The sequence below is a fragment of the Acinonyx jubatus genome, chromosome A3, assembly GCF_027475565.1.
Source record: "Acinonyx jubatus isolate Ajub_Pintada_27869175 chromosome A3, VMU_Ajub_asm_v1.0, whole genome shotgun sequence".
NCBI lineage: Eukaryota > Metazoa > Chordata > Mammalia > Carnivora > Felidae > Acinonyx > Acinonyx jubatus.
Genome location: NC_069388.1, coordinates 112011487 through 112034282, shown reverse-complemented (window position 1 = coordinate 112034282; position 22796 = coordinate 112011487). Strand labels below are relative to the sequence as shown.

Sequence of the window (22796 nt, the reverse complement as noted above, 5' to 3'; positions counted from 1 at the left end):
CCTTCCTCTTATCATTTGGACTTTTGTATTTGGAGGAATAACCTTTGCTTACCAGTTCTTTCTTTCTTGAAGCCATTTAGACTTTTTCTAAATTGGGTATCATTCTTTAAAAAAGTAGTCTAGGTTGGGGTGCCTGGCTGGCTTGGTTGGTAGATCATGTGACTCTTGATTTTGAGGTTGTGAGTTTGAGCCCCCCGTTGGGCATAGAGCTTAATTTAAAAAGTAAATTAAAAAAACTCACTTAAAAACATAGCCTAGGTTATAGGTTTAGTCACAGCAAGCTATATATTTTAATATGAAAACATATATGAAGATTTCCTTTTTTGATGATTCCCTGAAGGGTATAGCTTTCCTGGAAAAGGAATTCTCTGGAGAAAGAACAAAAGGAAAACTGCTTTCTACTTAATTTTTTTTTAAACCAGAAAATACTTTTTCAACAAGGTTGAGATAAAACCACTGTTCCTTTGGTTGTGGTTTTATCCATTTATGTAAAACTTGGCACATGATGAAAGCATATGGTTCTCTATCTTTACGTTTCTAGATTTTCTGTTCTCTGCTTGGTAATTCTGCAACATTCGTTAATTTAATCTGTCTCTGGAATTATCAGTGGTAGCCATCAATCTTTTCTTTTTGCCTACACTGTTTAAGGGAAATTGCTAAAAGTAATCATTTTTAGTTTAAAATACAGATTGGAACTTGGTCATTAGTCCATTCCCAGTTTTTGTTGATAATTTAGTAAAATTTTTCTTCATTGTTAAATTGGAGCGTCACTATAATTTGATGCCTACCTTCGATTACATAAAGTATGTTTACTTTTAGATCATTGATGTATAGTGAAGCTAACAGACGGGAGACATTTACCTCATGGCCTCATGTAGGCTATAGATGGGCACAACCAGATCCCATGGCTCAAGCTGGATTTTATCATCAGGTGAAAAAGACTCAGAAAACATGTTTTTCAGTATGCTTTTGTAGTCTTCAGTAAAATCATCAACATTTTAATACTCTTTCAGGAACTTACTTTATGCAACCTTGCTGTGTGCTTTTGTTTTTGCATTTGTGTGAGTTGTTTCATTCTTGGACATTTGATCATAATACTGACTGGCTATCTCCTATATCCTGAATTGTGTACAAAAAGGAAAAAATATTTGTTACAAGTAACTAACAGCTGAGTTAATGCTTCATAACTATTTTCTTTCAGAAACCAGATATATATATATTTTTAACTATATAGTAAATTTACTACATCTGTAGTCATAGTAGGTGCTAAGTAGAGTTAAGTGCTCAAAAATATTAATGTTTGTTTTCAGACGTATATGTTCAGATTTTGATACATTTTATATATATGGCATTTTGTCTCATGTGTCTTGAAGAATATGACACAAATTAGGTTCACTAGTTAGCTTTCCTTTTTTACTTGGCTTTCTTGTGTTGTATGATATTCAGTTTTTAATAATAAAATGCATTAGACTCTGTTTCCTTATATATTTAGCTGTATTTCAAATACTTTAATACTACAATTAGAAGATGCTAGATCAGAGATTGAGTATGTGTGTGCCTCCATGTTTGATTTAGTGCTCATTTTTTGATGAAACACGATTTTTCAAATAAAGCGAATGTTTAAGCATTAGGGCACTCACTATCTTTTTGGGACCAGTGTATAGATTGTCTTTTCCTCAGTATGGTATTTTACCTAAAATTATGAACTTTTTAAGAAGTGTTTTTATTAAAAGGTTATTTTAATATTAAGCTTTTTGTCTTCTTTATAAACTTGCAGCCTGCCTCATCTGGAGATGATAGAGCCATGTGTTTTACTTGTAGCGTATGTCTCGTTTGTTGGGAACCTACTGATGAACCTTGGTGAGTTTTGATTTTTCTGGATGTGATAGGCTAAGTTAGTCCTATAAGTAGGCTTTTAAACTTTCCTTATTTCGTCTAGATACAGTAATATTTTTGCCTTTTTGCCATCTGTATTTTTGCCTTAGTCCTAAGAGAATGAGAGTGTTATGCTCTGTCACATCATTTGGCGTATAGTAGCTAAGGTCTTTGACTTCCTAAAATCTACATGGGAGAAGTGCCAAAGGAATAGAATTAGGCTCTGAAACCAGAAGGCTTTGACAAAGTAAGTTGATACAGCATGATAAACGTCAGCAGTTTAATCTTGGTCTGTTGAGGGCAGCCTATCAGTAGGGAATCCATAGAGGATGGCCTTATAATTTACATTTTTTTTAAGTTTTTTTTTTTTAACGTTTATTTATTTTTGAGAGAGAGAGAGAGAGAGAGCTTGAGTGGGGAAGGGCCAGAGAGAGAGGGGGACAGAGGATCTGAAGTGGGCCCTATTCTGACAGCAGAGAGCCTGATGTGGGGCTCAGGCTCACCAACCATGAGATCATGACCTGAGCAAAGTCGGACGCTTTAACTGACTGAGCCACCCAGGCACCCTACGGTTTACGTTTTTAACTTTGAAGTAATTTTGGGGAGTCTGTGGTAATTTGAATTCTAGTGGATGAAACTTTAGTACTTGGTTAAGTATTTGGGGCACCTGGGTGGCTCAGTTGGTGAAACACCTGACTCTTAGTTTTCGCTCAGGTCATGATCTCACAGTTTGTGGGTTTGAGTTCTGCCACGATCTTTGACCTGACAGTGTGGAGCCTGCTTGGGACTCTCTCTGCCCCTCCCCTGCTCGCACTGTCTCTCTCAAGATAAATACATAAATTTAAAAAAGAATAAGGGAAGCACTTGGTTAAACATTAGAGAGCATGTATCAAAACCTAATTTTTATGAATAACTGAGGTCCTATTAATAGAAATAGTAATTATAATAACAAGTATTTATACAATGCCACTTACCACATACTATCCTATGCACTTTATATATTTTTAACTTGTTTAATTCTCACATTAGCCCTATGAAGTAGATATTATTATCATCATTTTATAGGAGAGAATGGAGAATAGTCCCAACTTAATCCTTATGGTCACTCAGTGAGATAGGAGTTATCCCAATGTAAATACAGAAAATAAAATTTGTCAAGGGGGATATGGCTAATAAGTGACGGAGCCAAAATTTGATTTGGTTTTAAGATACATCATTTCTTTTGTAGTAAAATTAGTTTGAGGTTTCTGAATGTTAATCAGCTGATGTGAATGGGGTGAACTAGCTAAAGTGTATTGGAATGTGTGCATGGATTCCAGCTTGCAGTGGGGTATACTGCATGAAACATCTGTGGACTGCGAGTCAGCACATGCAGTTTCCAGTTTAGGTTAAAGTTCTATTTGGAACTCAGTCTTTTCCCCTAGAAACCATTTATATATGTATAGAAACAATTTTTTTTTTTTTTTAAATTTGAGAGAGAGAGAATGTGAGTGGGTCAGGGGCAGAGAGGGCAGGGGAGAGAGAATCTTAAGCAGATTGCACTAAACACAGGGCTCGATCTCATGACATGATCTGAGTTAAAATCAAGAGTCGGACGCTTAACTGAGCCACCTGGGCACCCCAAGATATAGAAACAATTTTATTTTATTATTTTTTAAAATGTTCATTTTTGAGGGGGTGGGGGAGAGAAAGAATCCCAAGCAGGCTTTGCACAATCAGCGCAGAGCCTGATGCAGGGCTTGAACCCACTAACCATGAGATCAAGACCTGAGCCAAAATCAGGAATCAGACACTTAACCGACTTAGCCACCAAGGTGCCCCTAAAAACCATTTTATTTATTCATTTGTTTGTTTTAAAGTTTATTTATTTATTTTGAGAGCAAGAGCAAGAACGAGGGAGGGGCAGAGAGAGAGGGAGAGAGAACCTGAAGCAGGTCCACACTCTTAGGACAGAACCCGAGGTGGGGCTGGCGCACACAAACCATGAGATCATGACCTGAACCAAAATCTAGAGTTGGATGCTTAACCGACTGAGCCACCTAGTCACCCTTAGAAACCATTTTATTTATTTGTTTAGTTAGTTAATTTATTGCAAGAGTGGGAGAGGGGTGGAGAGAGAGAGAGAGAGAGACTGAGAGAGACAGAGACAGAGAGAGAATCCCAAGCAGGCTTCATACTGTTAGCACAAAACCTGACGTGGGGCTTGAACACAAGAACTGTGAGATCATGACCTGAGTTGAAATCAAGAGTCGGATGCTTAACTGAGCCACCCACGCACCCCTAGAAACCATTTTAATGTGTCCTTTTAGTTTCTCAGGCTGATCCTCAGTTGTTTAACCCACCTGAAAAATTATGTCATGATTTTATAGAATATAAGTTTATTCAAAAATATTTTGATTGTGGGGAATTGGTTCAGATTTTCAGCTTGGTCACAGAATCAAAGATTCTACCCCTTCTTTGTCCAAGGAAGGATTCAGGATTCTTCAAATTTGAGCAATTGATAGTATTTTTGATGGCCTGAGGACAGTGTTCTAAATGGGTAGGAGGAAATAAGATTGAGCACAGCTGGGGAGCTGAGCTAGGTACCTTCTGAATCTGTAAGGGGGAAAAGAAGGAAGACTTACAAGTGGAGAATGGGACTCTCACATTTTGATGGTGGGAGTCAGTAGAACTACTTTGGAGGGAGATTGAAGTTTTTAAAAAATAAATTGAGCACACCCTATTATCTGTTAATTCTACTTGTACTTATTTACCCCAGAGAACTAATTCCTCTTGTATGCAAAGAGGCATAAAAATGGTTGGAAGCTGCAGTTGTAAACATGGAGTCATCTTAAATACCTGTCAGGATGGAATAGCCAAACAAAATATGGTATACTCATAAAATCTATTATCCAACAAGTAAAAATAAAAGGAATCAATAGTTTGCTCTCTATTAATCACCTTCAGTAACTTTTAGGTATGCTATTTTATCAAAAGATCTGTTGTAGAATGATTCATATAATAGTACTTTTTCTTTAAAATGAAAAACCCTATATTATATGTATAAAAAATATTTTAGAAATATACCACTTAAACTCATAAAAGTGGTCATTTGGAGGTGGGAAAAGATTACTGGGATTGGATATTATAATTGAGTGATATTTAGCTTTATAATCATGTGTTACTTGTGTAAATAACATTTTAATTAAAAAGTTAAAACTTAGGAAAGAGAAAAATATATTAGGATTTAGCTGGAGGGAATCCAGTTGAAATATATGCTTGGGGGATGCCATGTAAAAGCAATTATGTAAGACATCTGTGTATTACAGATTATCTAGGATTTACATATGGATATAGGTAAGTTGTAGGTACCTTGTATAAAGAAATATGTACACCCCAAGGAATAGCATATTTTGTAAGTATAGTTTTTATTTCTTTGCCATGGAAATGAAAAAAAAAAAAAAAGACTTTTTTTGGTAGGAACATCCTGGCATTTCAAATAATGCTGTGTAATTACAGCTAGTGAAAGTAAAAAAAGAATAACCAGAAAGAAACAAAGTAGTCACAAAGTTGGGGAGGTAATTTTTTCAGTGTAAAAGTTGATCCTGCTTTCAATATTTGAGAAAATTATTTTTTTAAGCTTTTTCTTTTAGTGTTTGTTTGTTTTTGAGAGAAGGGGAAGAGACAGCATACGAGCCAGGGAGGGGCAGGGAGAGGGGAGACACAGAATCTGAAGCAGGCTCCAGGTTCTGAGATGTCAGCACAGAGCCCAGGCAGGGCTCGAACTCGTGTAGCATGAGATCATGACCTGAGTGGAAGACCCACGCTCAACTGACTGAGTCACTCAGGTGCCCCCCAAAATAAATTTTGTTTAGAGGTTATTTATCTGGTCTGGTCCTGTAGTTAATGTATAAGATGTATTTGTGCATCTTTTTTTGTTTGTTTGTTTTTTAAGTTTATTTTTGAGAGAGGGAGTGAGCAGAGGGAGGGGCAGAGAGAGAAGAAGAGAGAGAATCCCAAGCAGGCTATGTGCTCTCAGCCCAGAGCCCAATGCGGGGCTCGATTCCAGAAATCATGAGATCATGAGCCGAAATCAAGAGTCGGGTGCTTAGCAGACTGAGCCACCTATTCACCTACGTGTGTTCTTAATCTAGGTCATTTTATCCATACTCTATAGATCTTTTTGCTTTCAGATCTTTACTAAAAGATTTTTTGTGTTACGAATGGCATTTGTTGAGTTTTTACTCTATATCACTTATATTGTGGCCACTGATAAATATAAGTATGCATATAATTATATATAATTTAAAAATTGCTTTATTGAGATATCTTTGATGTGTAAAAATTACATATATTTAAGGTGTATAACTTGATGTTTTGGTACATGTACACTCTGAAAAGACCACCACAATCAAGCTAATTAATATATCTATCACCTCTGCTTAGTTGCCATTCTGTGTGTGTACATGTGTTAAGATATAATTTAAGATATATTTGTTTCTCAAATTTCAAATATATAATACATTATTATTACCTGTTGTACCTTTATGGAGAATTTTAAACTGAAACAGAGTAGTTATTTATTTACAGTTGTAGGAAACTATGAGGAATTATCAGAACTTTAAACAATTTTATCAGTATGTTAATAGAGTATAAATTATACTGTAGTGTTCTGTGTCATTTGAGACTGACCTTCTATGTAATCCATTCAAGTGAAGAGTAACTGCTACCAAAGTGAGTGGTAGAATGTTAGTGATCTTGATCAGATGGAGTGATTTGGTATTTGAGTCTTTTTAATAAAGTCTAATTAATTGTTTTTTTAAAAAAGGAAAGATCCTGGAGTTCTCTTTTAATCTACAGATTTAACAGCTAAATGTTGTTCAGTAAACTTTTCCTTCCTTAATCTGTGTAAAGGTCTGAACACGAGAGACATTCCCCAAACTGCCCATTTGTGAAAGGTGAGCACACACAGAATGTGCCATTGTCAGTCACTCTCGCAACAAGTCCTGCACAGTTTCCTTGTACGGATGGAACTGACCGAATATCTTGCTTTGGGTCGGGGAGCTGCCCTCATTTTCTAGCTGCTGCAACAAAACGAGGAAAGATCTGCATATGGGATGTTTCCAAACTTATGAAGGTATGTTTCAATTTTGAAGTGATAGATTAGTAGTTGAGGAAAAAAATCAGTTTTAAACTTAGGCTTTTCATTTGTTTAGGTGCACTTAAAGTTTGAAATTAATGCCTATGATCCAGCAATTGTACAACAGCTTATTCTGTCGGGAGAGCCAAGCTCAGCAGTTGAATCCAGGAGACCAACTTTGGCGTGGCTGGAAGACTCCTCCAGTTGCTCAGATATACCCAAATTAGAAGGAGATAGGTATGTGAGGTTTTTTTTTTTTAGTGGCATTTATAAAAGTTAGGTGTTTTCCTAAATTTTATATTCTCTTAATTCTAATTAAAGAGGCAGAAAAAAAATATTAGGTCAAGAGAGTGGAGAATAAATGTTCAGTTGTTAGATCTGAAAGAGCTCTGTGATTCTTGAGAAAAGTTTTCATTCAGAAATGCTATAGTCTGTAAAGCGTACTTTTATATTCTGTCTCAATCTGTGCCAACTGGAAATAATTGCTGCACTGAAAAATAAAGTCTAAATAATGAAATGAAATCCTCGGATTATACTTGAAGTTTTATCTTGTTGTATATTTTTTTCTAGAGCAGTTGAACCAAATGATTTTGGTTTCCACTTTTTTTCATTAACACCTTAAATTGTATCAGTATCCTTGGATAGTGAAAAAAACTTCTGGCTAGGCAAGATGACCCAATTTTGTAAAATAGTTTATCAGTAGTCAGCAGTGAGTTGAGGCATGATTGCTAAAGAGACATTCTGTAAAAATGCTGTGTTGGATTCTTTTCCATTCAGCTTTTCTGACAGTCTTGATTTCTGTAGCTGTATTTGATCTGCGTGGGGGTAAGAGAGTCAAAGTATAATCTCACTTCACCCACTCGTCTCCCAAGACACTGCAGTTGTAGCTCTGAACTCGGCTAGAACTATAGAGGAATGTCTGCAGTGTAGTCAGGTGGACCGAATAAAGGGTTCCACAAAGCACCCAACTTGTGGTAGGCAGTAGAAGCTACTCCCTTTTAAGATTCTGAGAGTAGCAATGTGAAATGAAGCCTATTTAACTATGGTCAGATGCCCTGATGCTGAGGAGGTCTATCATTTTTCACTTGCAGGGGCTTCTTATGTTACTGATGTGGGATCGATGTTATATGCCATAGTTCGTGGTTTAACAGTATTTTGCTTCATAGTCCCTTTGATGGCGTGTGTTTTCATTAAGAACTCATGTAAAATTTTATTAGTAAGAATTATTTTATTAAGGGAATTAATGGAAAATTCACGATATATTAGTTGGGAAGGTTAGCTCTGTCTAGTCTGTCTTGGTAATGATAATGTGTAAATTCTGGGTAGGTAAATGAATGTGGCCTGAGCTCTGGAACAGACTGAGTTAAAGCTTTATGGTTGTTTTTAGTTATTATAAATCCCTGTGAGAACTTGATGGGAAAGCATCTGACCTATTATTTGAGTTTTGAGCACATTTGTCAATAGGACTAGAAAGTAAGTGTGCTTGAGGTCTGTGATTTTCTTAGAAGTTAGTGGAAAATTTATATAAGATGATGAAATTAGTATGTGCTTTTAAACACTTATTTACTTATTTTTTTATTATTTAAAAATTTTTTTTTAAACATTCATTTTTGAGAGACAGCATGAGCGAGGGAGGGGCAGAGAGAGAGGGAGACACAGAATCCAAAGTAGGCTCCAGGCTCTGAACTGCCAGCACAGAGCCTGACGCGGGGCTCGAACCCATGAACCACGGGATCATGACCTGAGCTGAAGTTGGACGCCCAACCAACTAAGCCAGCCAGGTGCCCCTGAACACTGATTTTAATTAGAACTTTTGTCTTGGGGTTTTGTAATTTGGGGATTAAAAATTGAATTCAAGACATACTCTTTAAGATTACACCGATGCGCGCGCACACACACACACACAGACACACATACACACTCACTTAGGTAAAATGTACATTTTTGGTAAACGTGTATCAGTATTTCAGGTGGGCAGGTACTGTGTGGGGTAGTGTGCTGGAGTTGGGATATAAATCTCTCTGCCTACCTTTAAGAGGCAGTCTTTCTAGGATAGAAGGACACTTTTCTCCTGAGAAAGTGAAGCGAATCATACAGAAAGAGTACTCTTAAGTTGGGGTGGCAGGAGGAAGCCGAAGAGGTGGAACTTCGTAACTAACCTCAGTCTCCCTCTCTGGCCTTCCCCTCCCCCAGAGGCAGCAGGATTTCTGTTGTGCTGGTAGTAAATATAATGAACTAAACTACTACTGATTTTGTGCTACAAGATACAATATATTTGGTTTTAAAATATACTCTGTGAGTTTCATTAGCTTGAAGAATTAATATTTAATTGAACAGATTAAAGCTTAGCCAAGATGCTTAAAGTAGTTAGTAGTATAGTTTGCCCACGAATTGTTTATAGCCCTTTCTACTTAAAAGGCAACATTTTTCTTTGTTCTGAATTCATTCAGAGAAGAATTTTTATTTGGGAAGGAAGAATACTTATTTGGGGACACACTTGATTTTAATGAATTAACATTTTTGTCTCATTTGTATATTATGTTTTTCAAATGGGTAGAAATTTCCTGCATTTAATTTTGAAGTTGTTTATAGTATTGATGTATCAAAACTAAGGTATCCCTGTAATCTTCAGTTTTCAAAAACAGATAATCCCAACTAACCATTTAAAACTTACTTATAATATCTAGTTTATTTTGCATGTTTATTACTCTGCAAAAGATTTTGTGTGTGTACAAGGGTTCAGGAAATGTAGTGTGTGTTATATACCTAATGCATGCTTAAAATAGAAAAATTAGACTATACAGAGAAGTAACTTGAAGAAACGTAGAGTACCCATACTCACATCATTCGGTTATGTTAATATATATATATATATATATATGTTAAATTTTTTAAAATATGTATTTATGTTTTTTAACCCATCTTTAAAAGTTTTCTTGAGGTGTAATTACATATCACAAAATTCACCCTTTTAGTGTACAATTCAATCATTTTACTCATGATTTTATTATGTAATGGTATGAGAATTTTTCTGTCATAAACTATTTTGAAAAAACTGTACTTTGAAAAACTTTAGAACTTTTTTTTTTTTTTTTTTTTTTTTTGGTCTGTTAAGGTGATTATCTGGCAACCCTTTGGAACATTATTTGTAATATTGTAAGTTATTTGTAAAGCCTATCAAGGTGCCTTGAATTTCTTCCTTAAAATATACAACTACTTTATTTAACCTTTTTTTCATTATAGGTGGGTAATACTTGGTTATTTTCCTTAATGTAAAAACCTTTCAATACTTGAAGCTTGTTGTATCTTGGTTTGGAGTTCTTCATTATGGGTAATTCCCAATCATTAATATTTCCTCTTGGGATTTAATTTTCCCGGTATCTTTATTACTTCTCTGAAACCAGCCAGTTAGTATTTAAATAGTTTGAGACTAATCAGCAACTGATCTTGAACTTCTGCACGTTTTTCTTTGTTGTTGTTTTAAATTATAGCACAAAATTGTTTTATGGACAGTTACTTCTACTTGAAAAATTTAAAACACAGGAATTTGTCAAAAGTGTCTGAGTCCTCCCCCTCCCCCATATTTCAAACTTTTTTTAAACGGAAATTACTAACATATTTCATTTAAAGCAAGTACCTGGTTATTTCAGTTGTAAGTGAAATACATTGTTTCAAAAAGGGAGAATTAATATTTACTTTCCTCCAAAATGAATCTTTTTATTTTTGTAATTGAGGTCATCAGAATTTTAGCACTGCTGTGGAAGTGCTGATTGTTAGAGTACAGACACAGCCTAATATTGTGCCAGAGTGATCTTTTGTTATGTTTTTTTCTTGTCGGTGAACAATAGAGAGTGAGGATAAAGTTAATGCCAAGAGGGAGGCTGGCGATTTCTTGACACAGTGAAGAGTAAAGGAGGAACTATTGTCTCTTCTTAACCCCTGACTTCTGAGTTGTAATAGTTTCCCTGCTTGTCACAGAGTTCTTATCACCCCTTCCCAAACCAACCAAATACAAAACAAAAGTGAAATACATGCATGTGTGTGAGTACGTGTACATACACACCTATTTATGTAGCTCTTTTATTTTGTTCTAGGACAGCTTTCTGGAATTCTGTAACACAGTGTTATTAAAATTTTGCTACTAGAAGTTTGTACTTGATATTATTAGCTGCTTCTCTCTTTTATCCTTTTATTTACCTAGACTATTTTCTGTCATACCTTAACGGTCTTCATATCCCTACAAATTTTATTATAGATTCTTAGAGGTTTCCACGCCCTTTTCCAGGCAGATGCTTATTTCATGATTTTAATATGGTAATGGTAATCCATTTAAATTACCATTTAATATGGTAATATGGTAATCCATTACCAGCATTATTAGTCACTTATGATCTCAGACTACTTATATGTCATTTAAGCTAGTTTTAATAGTTTTGTATGATACTTCTATTTGAGATACAAGGCAGTGGTCGTTGTACTTTTTTCTTTGTCTCATATTATGTATACTTTTTTTTTGAAATTTAAATTATTTTTTGCTTTGTCTTTAAGTGACGATTTACTGGAGGATTCAGACAGTGAAGAGCATTCCAGATCAGATTCTGTGACAGGTATGTAAAAAAATGTTAAGTCTGTTTTTTTAAATCTTTGCAGTTGTTCATTTGTAGGTAAAGCTAAATATTACTTAATTCTAAATTTCTCAGTTAATGCAAACTCTGAATTTTCACTAATATACACAGAAAACTCAAATTTGCACATTAGAGGTCTTGAATTAGTATATATGGAGTCTCATACTTATATTTTAAATGGTACATATTCAAGTCAAACAGATTGAAGTGATTTTTATTTTTAATGTTTGTTTATTTTGAGAGAGAGAGAGCGCAGGCGTGCGAGCAAGCATGAGTGGGGGAGGGGCAGAGGCTCTGAGCTGTCAGCACAGAGCCCGATGCAAGGTTTGAACTCACAAACTGTGAGGTCATGACCTGAGCTAAGTCAGACGACCAACCGACTGAACCACCAGGCACTCCTGAAGTGATAGTTCCACTGAAGTTTTGTCATAGATGTCAAGGAATTGACATTAAGACAGAATGTGTTCAGTTTATTTGCATAATTTATTCTGTGGTTATATAAAAGTAATACTGAAATTAAGATTCTTTATTCCCAAAATAAAACAGGTGAATAGAGAATAAATTTTAAAATATATTTTAAAATATAAAATCATAGACATTAAGGCAATCGAGTAAGTGCTGCCTTTCTCATTATCTTATGACATATTAGGGTGAAAGACTGTACTTTGCATTTTAATGTAGTTTTTTATATAATAGGCAAGGCTAATTAATAGTACATCTTAAAATAATTTTTCTGTATCAATTCAAATTCTAACTCTGTTATTTATTATAGGCTGAATGCATTTCCTAATACATAATAATACATAAAAGAATTATGTTAACATCTGTTTAGAGTTTTGGGGACTGATTAAGATAAAAATATATAAAGCATAGAACCTGGGAAGCACCCAGTATTTTTAAAAAGTGACTTATTAAATTGTGGCTGTTTTGTAATGTCAAATCTTATGAACTAAGGATATGTGTAACTTGTGTGGAAGAGACACAGCTTTGTATAGAACAGTTGTCAAAAATTCAAGTAATTATAGAATGGCGAGTGCTTTCTAAATTCTGAATTGTCATGAAAAATTTTTAAAGCCCCCAAACAATGCTACACCTTGGGGTGGATTTGGGGTTAAACCTAACTTGTCTTTTGAGGTAGTTCGTAGCAATGAAAAAAATGTTTAAAGTAGGGAAATGTCCTGAATAATATACAATTGTATCATTAGCTCTTGAAAAATAAAGAATAGATTCATCAAAAAAAAATTTGGTTTGATGAAGACAGTGCTGTTTTCCCATTTTGTTGTCCTTTTGTAAAAACAGAAAAGAGCTACAATTGCATTTTCTTAATCTGATAAAAATAATAAACTGGTCACAGGTCACCTGGAGACCTGTTTAGAACTTGACCCCTTCTACTAACTCTTGTGTCTTGTCAAGTCAAACTCTCTGGGCCTTAGTTTTTCCTTTGAAAAGTGAAGTGTTTGAACTAAATTTTCCTTTTTCTGCTCTCAAAGTTTTTGATTCTAACCATAACCTTTCCTTTGTATGCTGTAGCTTTGTTCTTTTCTCTGGGTCTAAGGATCTCAGTAGGTATTTTTGTAATTATAATGTCTCTTTGGTCTCTTTCCTTTTCCCTTTTCTACTTTTATCTGTTTCATCTATGCCTAGTTGCTCTTTCACACTTCCTTTAGATACTATAGTCCTGTTTACCTCACTTTCCAGTATCTAAGAAAGTCACCATGTATTTTTGTTGACTTTCTCTGTGATACCTCATTTAGGTTTGGGATTGTTGTCCATATGTAGTGTTAAAAGGTAGCTATGGTAAGAGAAAAAAATCCTTCTGGTTCAAAGTTTTTAATTCCCTCCTTGTAGGATTTATAACTAGTTAATTCATTTGTAGGAAAATATGTACAGTAGTCCCCTCCCTCCTACTTGTGGTTTCGCTTTCCATGGTTTCAGTTACCTGTGGTCCATCCTGAAGCAGACGACCTTCCTTCTGATGTGGTCAGAAGGTCAGTAGTACCATAATGCTACGAGACAGTGCCTATGTCATTCACCTCACTTCATCTCCTCCCATAGGCATTTTATCATCTCCTCATGTAGGCCTTTTATCTCACATCATCACAAGAAGAGTGAGTACAGTATAGTAAGATATTTTGAGGGGGACCACATTGACATAACTTTTATTACAGGATATTATTATAATTGTTCTATTTTATTATTAGCTGTTGCTGTTAATCTCTTAGTGTGCCTCTTTTGTAAATTACACTTTATCATATGTATGTATATGAATAAAATGTAATATATATAGGGTTCGATAGTATCCACAGTTTCAGGTGTGCACTGGGGATCTTGGAACATATCCCCCGCCTATGAAGGGGGGATTACTGTATCTTCTAAGTTAATTTTATTATATTGAAAGATTATTGGTGAGTTTATGGAAGCTTGTGATATGAACAGAAGATGTGTTCTTTTCCTGAGGTATCTAAAATAAGTCATAGATGCTATTTCAAAACTTAACATTTACCAACTTTAGATGATTCCCATCAAAGTGAATGATGTGGTCTGAAGAATTGTGGAATGTATTTCTTAATTTCAAAAATGTGATGGAGACTAAGAGACTTTTACCTGTTTTCATGTGAAGGTTATGACTTTTGAAGTTATCTAGATGATGTCAGAGAGAAAAGTTTGGCCTTTGGGCAATATTACCGAGGATATAGGTAATAGTAGTAAGGATATATTGCTTCTTGTAAAGAGTGGGAAGAGTGTGTGACAGGAGATTGAAGAGGAGTTCAAACTGAAATTTGATAGTTTTAGAAAAATACTTAGGTAAAACCTCATTGCTACCCTCAGGAGGTTTGGCATATAGAACTGTTGGTTTCCCAAAATGATTATCAGGACAATATTGTATTGCAGTCTGTTTGTACGTGTATAGTATAAACACTTGTTTGGTAGTCCAGTAGGTTTGAGAATTTATGAGATGAGATAACAGATTTTCTTACTGTACTAACAGTTGTTACTGTGCTTTGTCATCTTCTGAAATAGAATGCTTAAGTAGTTGGGAAGAAGCAGAGTAATAATGCCACTTCTTGTATTGCCTTTCTTTATTAATAGTCCCACCTTCTATTTTTTTTAGTGTTTTTATTTTTGAGAGAGAGCAAGCGAGCGAGCATGGGTGAGGGAGGGGCAGAGAAAGAGGGAGACACAGAATGCAAAGCAAGCTCCAGGCTCTGAGCCGTCAGCACAGAACCTGACGCGGGGCTGGAACTCACGAACCGTGAGATCATGACCTGAGCTGAAGTCGGACACTTAACTGACTGAGCCACCCAGGTGCCTCCCACCTTCTATTTCTTAAATGTGTGTTAATGTATGTAAATTATGGTTATTTTGTTTTTATGTCTCTGTAGATAGACAAACTAAAATAGATTTCTGACCGTAACTTAAAATAAATAATTTAAAAAGTTTCAGTTTAGTTCAGTTAATAGTTGAGCATCCTCAAGATTGGTTATAGCGTACTACATGTTATCAGAATCTTACTGTCAACTTTTAATTTCAAATCTAAATTCACATCTAAATTAGACTTAATACATGGCAATATGGACAGACTGCATATGACTGTAGCCAAATGAGTGGTTAAATAAATGAACAGTTCCATTAGGACAATTAAATTGCTGAGTGTATAATCAAAATTTTCTTCTGTTTAACTAGAAATGGTTTCATTTTTAGGTCATAAAAGTGACATTATTTGAAGTGAGAAGATTATCCTCAGAAAATGGGAAATAATAGATAAAGCTGTCACTGAGCATTTTGAAGAAGTAGTAGATGATTTAGTAACAGAAATGGTGTGAACAGAACTTTCAGTGTTAAGTGTATGATGTTCCATGAATCTCACTTGCATGTTCTTTTACTTAGGCAGCTTTCAAACTTTCATGCAAGTTTCCTTGATTATTTTATATTTATTTCCTTTACTGTTTTGTATTCTTATCTAAATTTATAAAGCCAGTTCCACTGTTTTTTTTTGTCATAAATACTTAGCTGTTATTGTTGCTAATAATGTTGTCGCCTGACTGATAGTATTTTTTGCAAGTGGGAAAAAAGCAGATTGATTCAGACTTTCAGTTCAGCATCAAGAGATTATATCTGGTTTAGGGGTTGAGTGACCTCTCTTACAGGGTTGTGTGTAGAGAGACATGGCACGTTTGGAGTGTTGAGACTGAGAAATGACTTTTGTGCTCTTTATAAGGGGGCAGCTTGAGCACACAGTACACAAAAGGTCATTTATTAAGGGGTAATGTAGTTGACTCTAAACATAGTATAAATTAGCAGATAACACAGAAGACATTTGTGCTTCTCTTTAAAATGACATATTTTTGGAACTTTTCCTTTGTAGTTATAATTTTTTTCTAAGCTGAGCTTAGAGTTACATTGTGTACTATGATAATCAACTGATAATTAGCATGGTAGGGTGGGAGAGAGTAGAGGATGCTATGACTCCTTTTAAATGGTAAAGGAGAAGGAACTGACCCTATAATAACACTTCGTGGATATTCTATAAAGTGATTAAGTGACAGTTATAATGGTATGCAGTGTTTTTTGGTTTAGAATTGAAGGGCAGAACTCGTATTATTTTGATGCCAATAACGTCTCCATTCTTTAACCATTCTCCTAAATTAAAAAGGGAGGAAGGTTTGCTTACATTGTCAGGAGAATATATTCTGACTTGAAAATGATTTTGACTCTCTTAAATGGCCTCAGTGGTTTTCCTCAGTAAATTTATATCGGATTTGGTTAACTTCCCTTTAAATACTTAAAATTCTTCCACTTATGTAATTATAATGCACTGATTAGATGTGTAAAAAAAGAAAATTAATGAAAGCATTATAGTAAAGATTTTTTTTAAGTTTATTTATTTTGAGAGAGAGACAGTGAGTGAGCAGGGGAGGGGCACAGAGAGAGGGAGGAAGAGAATCCCAAGCAGGCTCAGCACTGTCCGTGCTTAGCCCGACATGGGGCTGTATGTAACTCACGAACCGTGAGATCATGATCTGAGCTGAAACCAAGAGTTGAACACTTAACCAACTAAGTTACCTAGATGCCCCATATACTAAAGATTTTTTCTTTTTTTTTTAATATTTATTTATGTTTGAGAGAGAAAGCGAGTTTGAGGCAGGGGAGGGACAGAGAGAGGGAGACAGTGGATCAGAAGCAGGGTCTGTGCTGCCAGCAGAGAGCCCGATGTGGGGCTCGAACCCATGAACCACGAGATCATGTCCTGAGCTGATGTCAAACGCTTAACCAGCTGAACCACCTAGGTGCCCCTACTAAAGATTTTTGATTTGCATTCTCAAGGCCAATTCTAATGAATATTGTTCCTTTTCAAAGGGCACACATCACAGAAGGAAGCCATGGAAGTGAGCCTTGATATAACAGCACTCAGCATTCTCCAGCAGCCTGAAAAACTCCAGTGGGAGATTGTTGCAAATGTGCTTGAAGATACTGTTAAGGATCTTGAAGAACTTGGGGCAAATCCTTGCTTAACAAACTCTAAGAGTGAAAAGACAAAGGAAAAGCACCAGGAACAACACAACATTCCCTTTCCTTGTTTATTAGCTGGAGGTTTATTAACATATAAATCTCCTGCTACCTCACCCATTAGTAGTAATTCTCACAGGTCACTGGATGGTTTAAGCAGAACTCAGGGTGAAAGTATATCAGAACAAGGGTCAACTGACAATGAGTCCTGTACTAATTCAGAATTAAATTCTCCTCTGGTAAGGAGGACTTTACCCATTTTGCTTCTTTATAGTATCAAGGAATCTGATGAGAAAGCAGGAAAAATATTTTCACAGATGAACAATATAATGAGTAAAAGTTTGCACGATGATGGTTTTACAGTTCCACAGATTATTGAAATGGAGCTGGATAGTCAGGAGCAGTTGTTGTTGCAGGATCCTCCTGTGACTTATATTCAGCAATTTGCAGATGCAGCAGCCAACCTTACCTCTCCAGATTCTGAGAAGTGGAACTCTGTGTTTCCCAAGCCTGGGACTTTGGTTCAGTGCTTGAGGCTGCCAAAGTTTGCAGAGGAGGAGAATCTTTGTATAGACTCCATAACTCCTTGTGCTGATGGAATTCATTTGTTGGTAGGACTACGGACATGCCCTGTTGAATCCTTGAGTGCAATAAATCAAGTAGAGGCCTTGAATAATTTAAATAAATTAAACTCTGCACTATGTAATAGACGGAAAGGCGAGCTGGAATCAAATCTTGCTGTAGTGAATGGTGCAAATATTAGTGTAATCCAACATGAATCACCAGCAGACGTACAGACTCCTTTGATAATACAGCCTGAGCAGAGGAACGTTAGTGGTGGATATTTAATACTTTATAAAATGAATTATGCCACTCGGATAGTGACTTTAGAAGAGGAGCCAATAAAAATCCAACATATCAAAGACCCCCAGGACACAATTACCTCGCTCATTTTGCTTCCACCAGATATATTGGATAATCGAGAAGATGACTGTGAGGAGCCTGTTGAGGAAATGCAGTTAACCTCAAAGAATGGCATTGAAAGAGAAAAAAAGGCTGATATTTCTACTCTTGGACACCTGGTAATAACCACTCAGGGAGGATATGTAAAAATATTAGATCTTTCAAATTTTGAAATTTTGGCCAAAGTGGAACCTCCCAAAAAGGAGGGCACTGAAGAACAGGACACATTTGTTTCTGTCATTTACTGCTCGGGTACAGACAGGCTGTGTGCATGCACCAAAGGTAAGCAGATGGGTTTGTTTGGTTCTTCTACAAATCTTATAAAATCTGTGTATGTGGCATTCACTTATGTGCATACCTAGTATGAATTTTAGATCCATATAGATGCAGTGAAATATGTTTTTTTTTTAGAATGAAGTGGTAAATCTTTCTACTGTTTTAACATTTTAAAACTTTTTTCTACTGCCCTAGGTAAGGATTCTAATTGTAAATAAGTTAATAAGTCTCTCAGAAAGTATCTTCTCTGCTTTAACCTCAAGAAAATAACCTGCTGTTGTTTCTGTGAGTCCTGACTCTGCATCTGCTCAAATTTGTGGCTTTGGGCAAGTTACTTTGAACTCAGTAAACCTTTGTGTATTTATAAATGAGGATCAGAAGGCCTGTTTTTAGGCTTCTTAGAATTAAATGAGATAATGTATGTACAGTTTTTGGCATAGAGCATATACTGGTCATTATTTCCTCCTGAAATAAAAATATTTAACAAATTACTAGTTTTGCCAAATAAACTTTCCTTGTCTGATTTACTCCCAACCTTTGGCTGATAGTTAAATCAGTTTTGCAACATCTGAGGCCCCATACAGAGTAACAAACAGTGTGCATTTTCCCTTCTCCTTTCTTATTTTATATATTTTAAGTTGGAAAGATAAAGCCATTTTTGAAAAGGATTGCTGATCATAATAGGCACAATGAATAGTCTTATTGATAGTGTAGTAGGAGTTTAGGGCCAGGAGATGTTTGAAACCCAGGTAACTGTAACCAGTGCTTCAGAGAGGAACTGGGTGTGAGGAAGTTATCCATCTCACTTGTGGTTCTTGGGAAGAAGTAACCTGAGTTTTTCCTCACTTTCATAAAGATTCCAAGAGTTTGGCCAAGAAGGGTAGTGGTGAATATAGTGGTTCATTCAGATTGCCTTGTTTGGAATACATCTAGTGAAATAAGGGGAAGAAAAATCTTGATATAACATCAAAATCCAAATAGATTAATTTAAAAAATGAGCAATGCAGAATAACTTCAATAAAACTTTGAATTAGAGTTAATAAAGTTTAGAAAAATCATTAAAATACTATGTGGTATGAAGGATAACTTGAATTCATTGATTACGTATGTGCCTGTTCACTGTTGTGAGAACTTTACTTCTGTTAATTTATTTAGTCATCGTGCCAACTTTATGAGGTATATACAATTACTGTCTCCATTTTACAGATAAGGAAACTGAAGGAAAGAGAGGTTAAGTAACTTGCCTAAGTCACAGAGCTAATAAATGACAGAGTCAGCATTCATACCTGGGGTATCTGTTGTCCGGGTGCTTAAACTACATTATATTGCCAGAATGTAACAAAAGCCAAAGTCTTGTACATTGAGGCTTTTGGAATCTTTAAATGTGAAAGATTTTAAAAATGAAAACAATTTTACTTTGCCATAGGCCATCCAGAGTGGATTTGAAACCTGAGTGACCCTGCCCCAGGGCACATCTGTGTAAGATACTATATTTTCCAGAAATGCAGTCCGGGTTTAATGATTTTAATTATTTGATGAGATATGCTTTTGGTGAGTCAGAGGAGAAGTAGTGTTTAAACAGGTTAATGTGTTCTTGGAGTTTGGATAATGAAAAGTTCTAGGAATTGATCTCATGTGAGAGAGAACTTATCCAGATGAATCGAAGGACAAGAAAAAGCTTGCGAGATTAATCACTTTGAAAATTATCCCCTAGTTCTTCAAGGATTAACTGATGAAGATGCATTTGAAAATATTAGTAACAAAAAACAGGAAAGAAAAGTTGATGTGTTAAAATGTATAGGACAGTCCATAAAGCAGTTGTAAAATTTTTAAAAAGGTTTGCAGACTGAATCAGATGGACATGACACTGTCCTAAGAGTATATTCAGATAACATAAAACTTGTTGTCTCGTGGAGAATTATTGAACCTTTTGATTAAAATCTATAACTAATGTTGTAAGTTAATTTCAAATAGTAATAATGTACTTAAAGGTAGATTTGATGCGGCTGTGTTTGATTAAAGTTCACAAATAGAATATACATACACATACATATACCTGTATGTGAAACAAGGAAATAAGGTCACTACTGGCCACCCTGCCACCAGCCAGCCACTCCAGAAGTGTGGGCCACTTTCCCCATGGCTGGCACAGGGCTGAGGAATGGGGGGTGGCGGTGGGTTCTACTTTCAGGGAAGATCAGCAGCCTTTCCTTTTATGAAGCATCCTCTGATTGCTGTTTCTGGTTGGGTTCCAGAGTTCGGAAATAGTTGATTTCTCAGTCACTCTTTCTAGTTCAGTAGCTGACCTCTAGAGCTCCCTACCTAGAACTTCCCACTCAGCTGTTTGGTGTGACGTTACTGCTGCCTTTGTTTATATATTGTTTTTTAAATACTTTTTTTTGGAGTTCTGTTCTTAGTGATTTAATTTGTCACAGTCTACTTTAGAATAATGCTAATTACTTAATTCTAGTAAAATATACTTTGATCTTTTTTTCTCTTGTCCTCTTGTGCCACTATGGTTTTATATATTTTACATTTAGATAAGTTATAAACCCAACCAAAAAGTTGTTTTCTACCATCTTTGTCTTTGGAAAAAGTTTTCAAAGAAATGAGAAAAAATATACATTGTGTTTACCACCTTATCATTTCTGGTACACGTGTGTGTGTGTGTGTGTGTGTGTGTGTGTGTGTGTGTGTGTGTGTGTAAATTTGGTATTGTTTTCTTTCATCGTTGAGGGTAGTACTGAATGTAGAGTTATTGGTTGACTATTTCTGCACTTGTTTCATTTTGCATCGTAGTTATTCCACCTGATGAGTCATATTTAACTTGTTGCATTTAAGATTTTCTCATTGAGTAACTTGGAGCAGTTTGACTATAACATAGGTATCTGTGAATCTCTTTGTATTTCTCCTACTTGAAGTTCATTGAATTGGTTGGATTTGCAGTGTAATGTTTTTCTTCACATTTGGGAGTTTTTTCCCAGTATTTCATCAGTTTCCCCCTTGCCTTGTTCTCTTCTCTTTTTTCTGGAATTCCCATTACATGTACCCTCTTATACTTGATCTGTCCTATGTATCTGAGATGATTTTCACTTAAAAAAAATCTTTTTCTTTTATTCAGATTGGCTAATTAGTTATACTCAGTTTTTATTTTATGATTCCTTCTGCCATCTCAAATCTGCTTTGAGTCTCTCTGGTGAACTTTTCATTTTAGGAATTTTATGTTTCAACTCCAGAATTTCCCTTTTGTTCTTTAAAATAATTTTTTGTTGTTGAGATTCTTCACTTGTTGAGTCATTTCCACCATTTGTTCCTGTAATTCTCCATACCTGATTTCCTGTTATTCTGTAAAAATATTCACAGTGGCTTCTTTGAAGTCCTTGTCTGCCAAATCTAAATCTTGGGAACTCAGAGATATTTCTCAGTGATTTTGTTTTCCTTAGGCATGGGTCACTCTTTATTCACATGTCTTACAATTCTTAATTTAATACTGAATGTTTTAAATAACATTGTAGAATTCTGGATTCTGATTCCCCCCACTTTGGAGGTTGTTGTTGCTTTGTTTGTTTGCTAACCCACCAGGACTATATTTCTGTAATTTGTTTCTTTTCAGTCTTGCAGTCATGTCTCCCGTCATTTTATCCCCCTGGTTTTAATTTTTAAATTATTCGTTTGTTGCCTCTGTGTCCACGTGGCTTAGTGGTCAGCCAAAGATTTTGATAAGTGATTGTGCCTAAGTAACCTCACCAGTAAGTCTGTATCCAGGTGTGCCTTGGCTTTTGTTTTCTTTGTTTTTATTTTATGTTATGCCCTCTCACATCTTTTCTGCATATGCATGGGACTTAGTTGACTGAGAATATATGGATAGCTTGGGCCGGGTCTGGTTTTGCTACGCATGTGTACAACCTCTGATCCTTGTGTAGTATGTGGAGAGTTTACCAAGCCCCCTATGTTTCTTTTCACTTCTTACAACTTTCTATTAAGTGCTTTGATTGCTCCAGACAGGGTCTTGACTTCAGGTAGCAGAGCTGATACACCTCATTTTTGTTGCGACTGAGCCCTTTAAACTGACAGCTGTCTTCTCTGCAGTAGCAGTCCTTCTGGTTTTCATGGCTTGCCCCACCCACCCTGGTTGAAGGACAGTTTTGTCTAGCTTTGTAGTTGGTTTTCAGGAAGTGGATTTATCATCTTCCTTATTCTCTGTTCTGTCGTGGTGGAAGTGAATCTCTAAATACTTTTGTTAGAATATACTTTTATCCATTGATTTTTGTCTTAAATATTTGCTAAGTTTGCTTTCAGTTTTTTTATGTGAGAGATATAAAAAATAGAAATTGAATTTATTTCATTATGAATACTTCAAAAAATTAAGACTCTATTTTCGTTGCTTCTGAGATACAGAGCTGGTGCATCAGTTTCCTTATCTGTAAAGT

The 22796-nt window shown here is 35.6% G+C and overlaps 1 protein-coding gene across 13 annotated transcripts in view; it reads left to right on the top strand.

The window, feature by feature from the left end:
• The window catches only part of BIRC6 (baculoviral IAP repeat containing 6), a 221939-nt gene that overhangs the window by 36970 nt on the left and 162173 nt on the right, over positions 1-22796 (top strand). For all 13 annotated transcript variants that reach the window (XR_003412372.2, XM_027033515.2, XM_027033512.2 and 10 more), the window contains exons 5-10: positions 820-931; positions 1778-1860; positions 6769-6991; positions 7071-7231; positions 11543-11601; positions 16978-18372. Coding sequence is in view for 12 of the 13 variants with exons in the window: in XM_027033515.2 (XP_026889316.2) it covers positions 820-931; positions 1778-1860; positions 6769-6991; positions 7071-7231; positions 11543-11601; positions 16978-18372 (2033 nt within the window). In the remaining variant the exon portion in view is untranslated. The remainder of the gene's footprint in view (positions 1-819; positions 932-1777; positions 1861-6768; positions 6992-7070; positions 7232-11542; positions 11602-16977; positions 18373-22796) is intronic.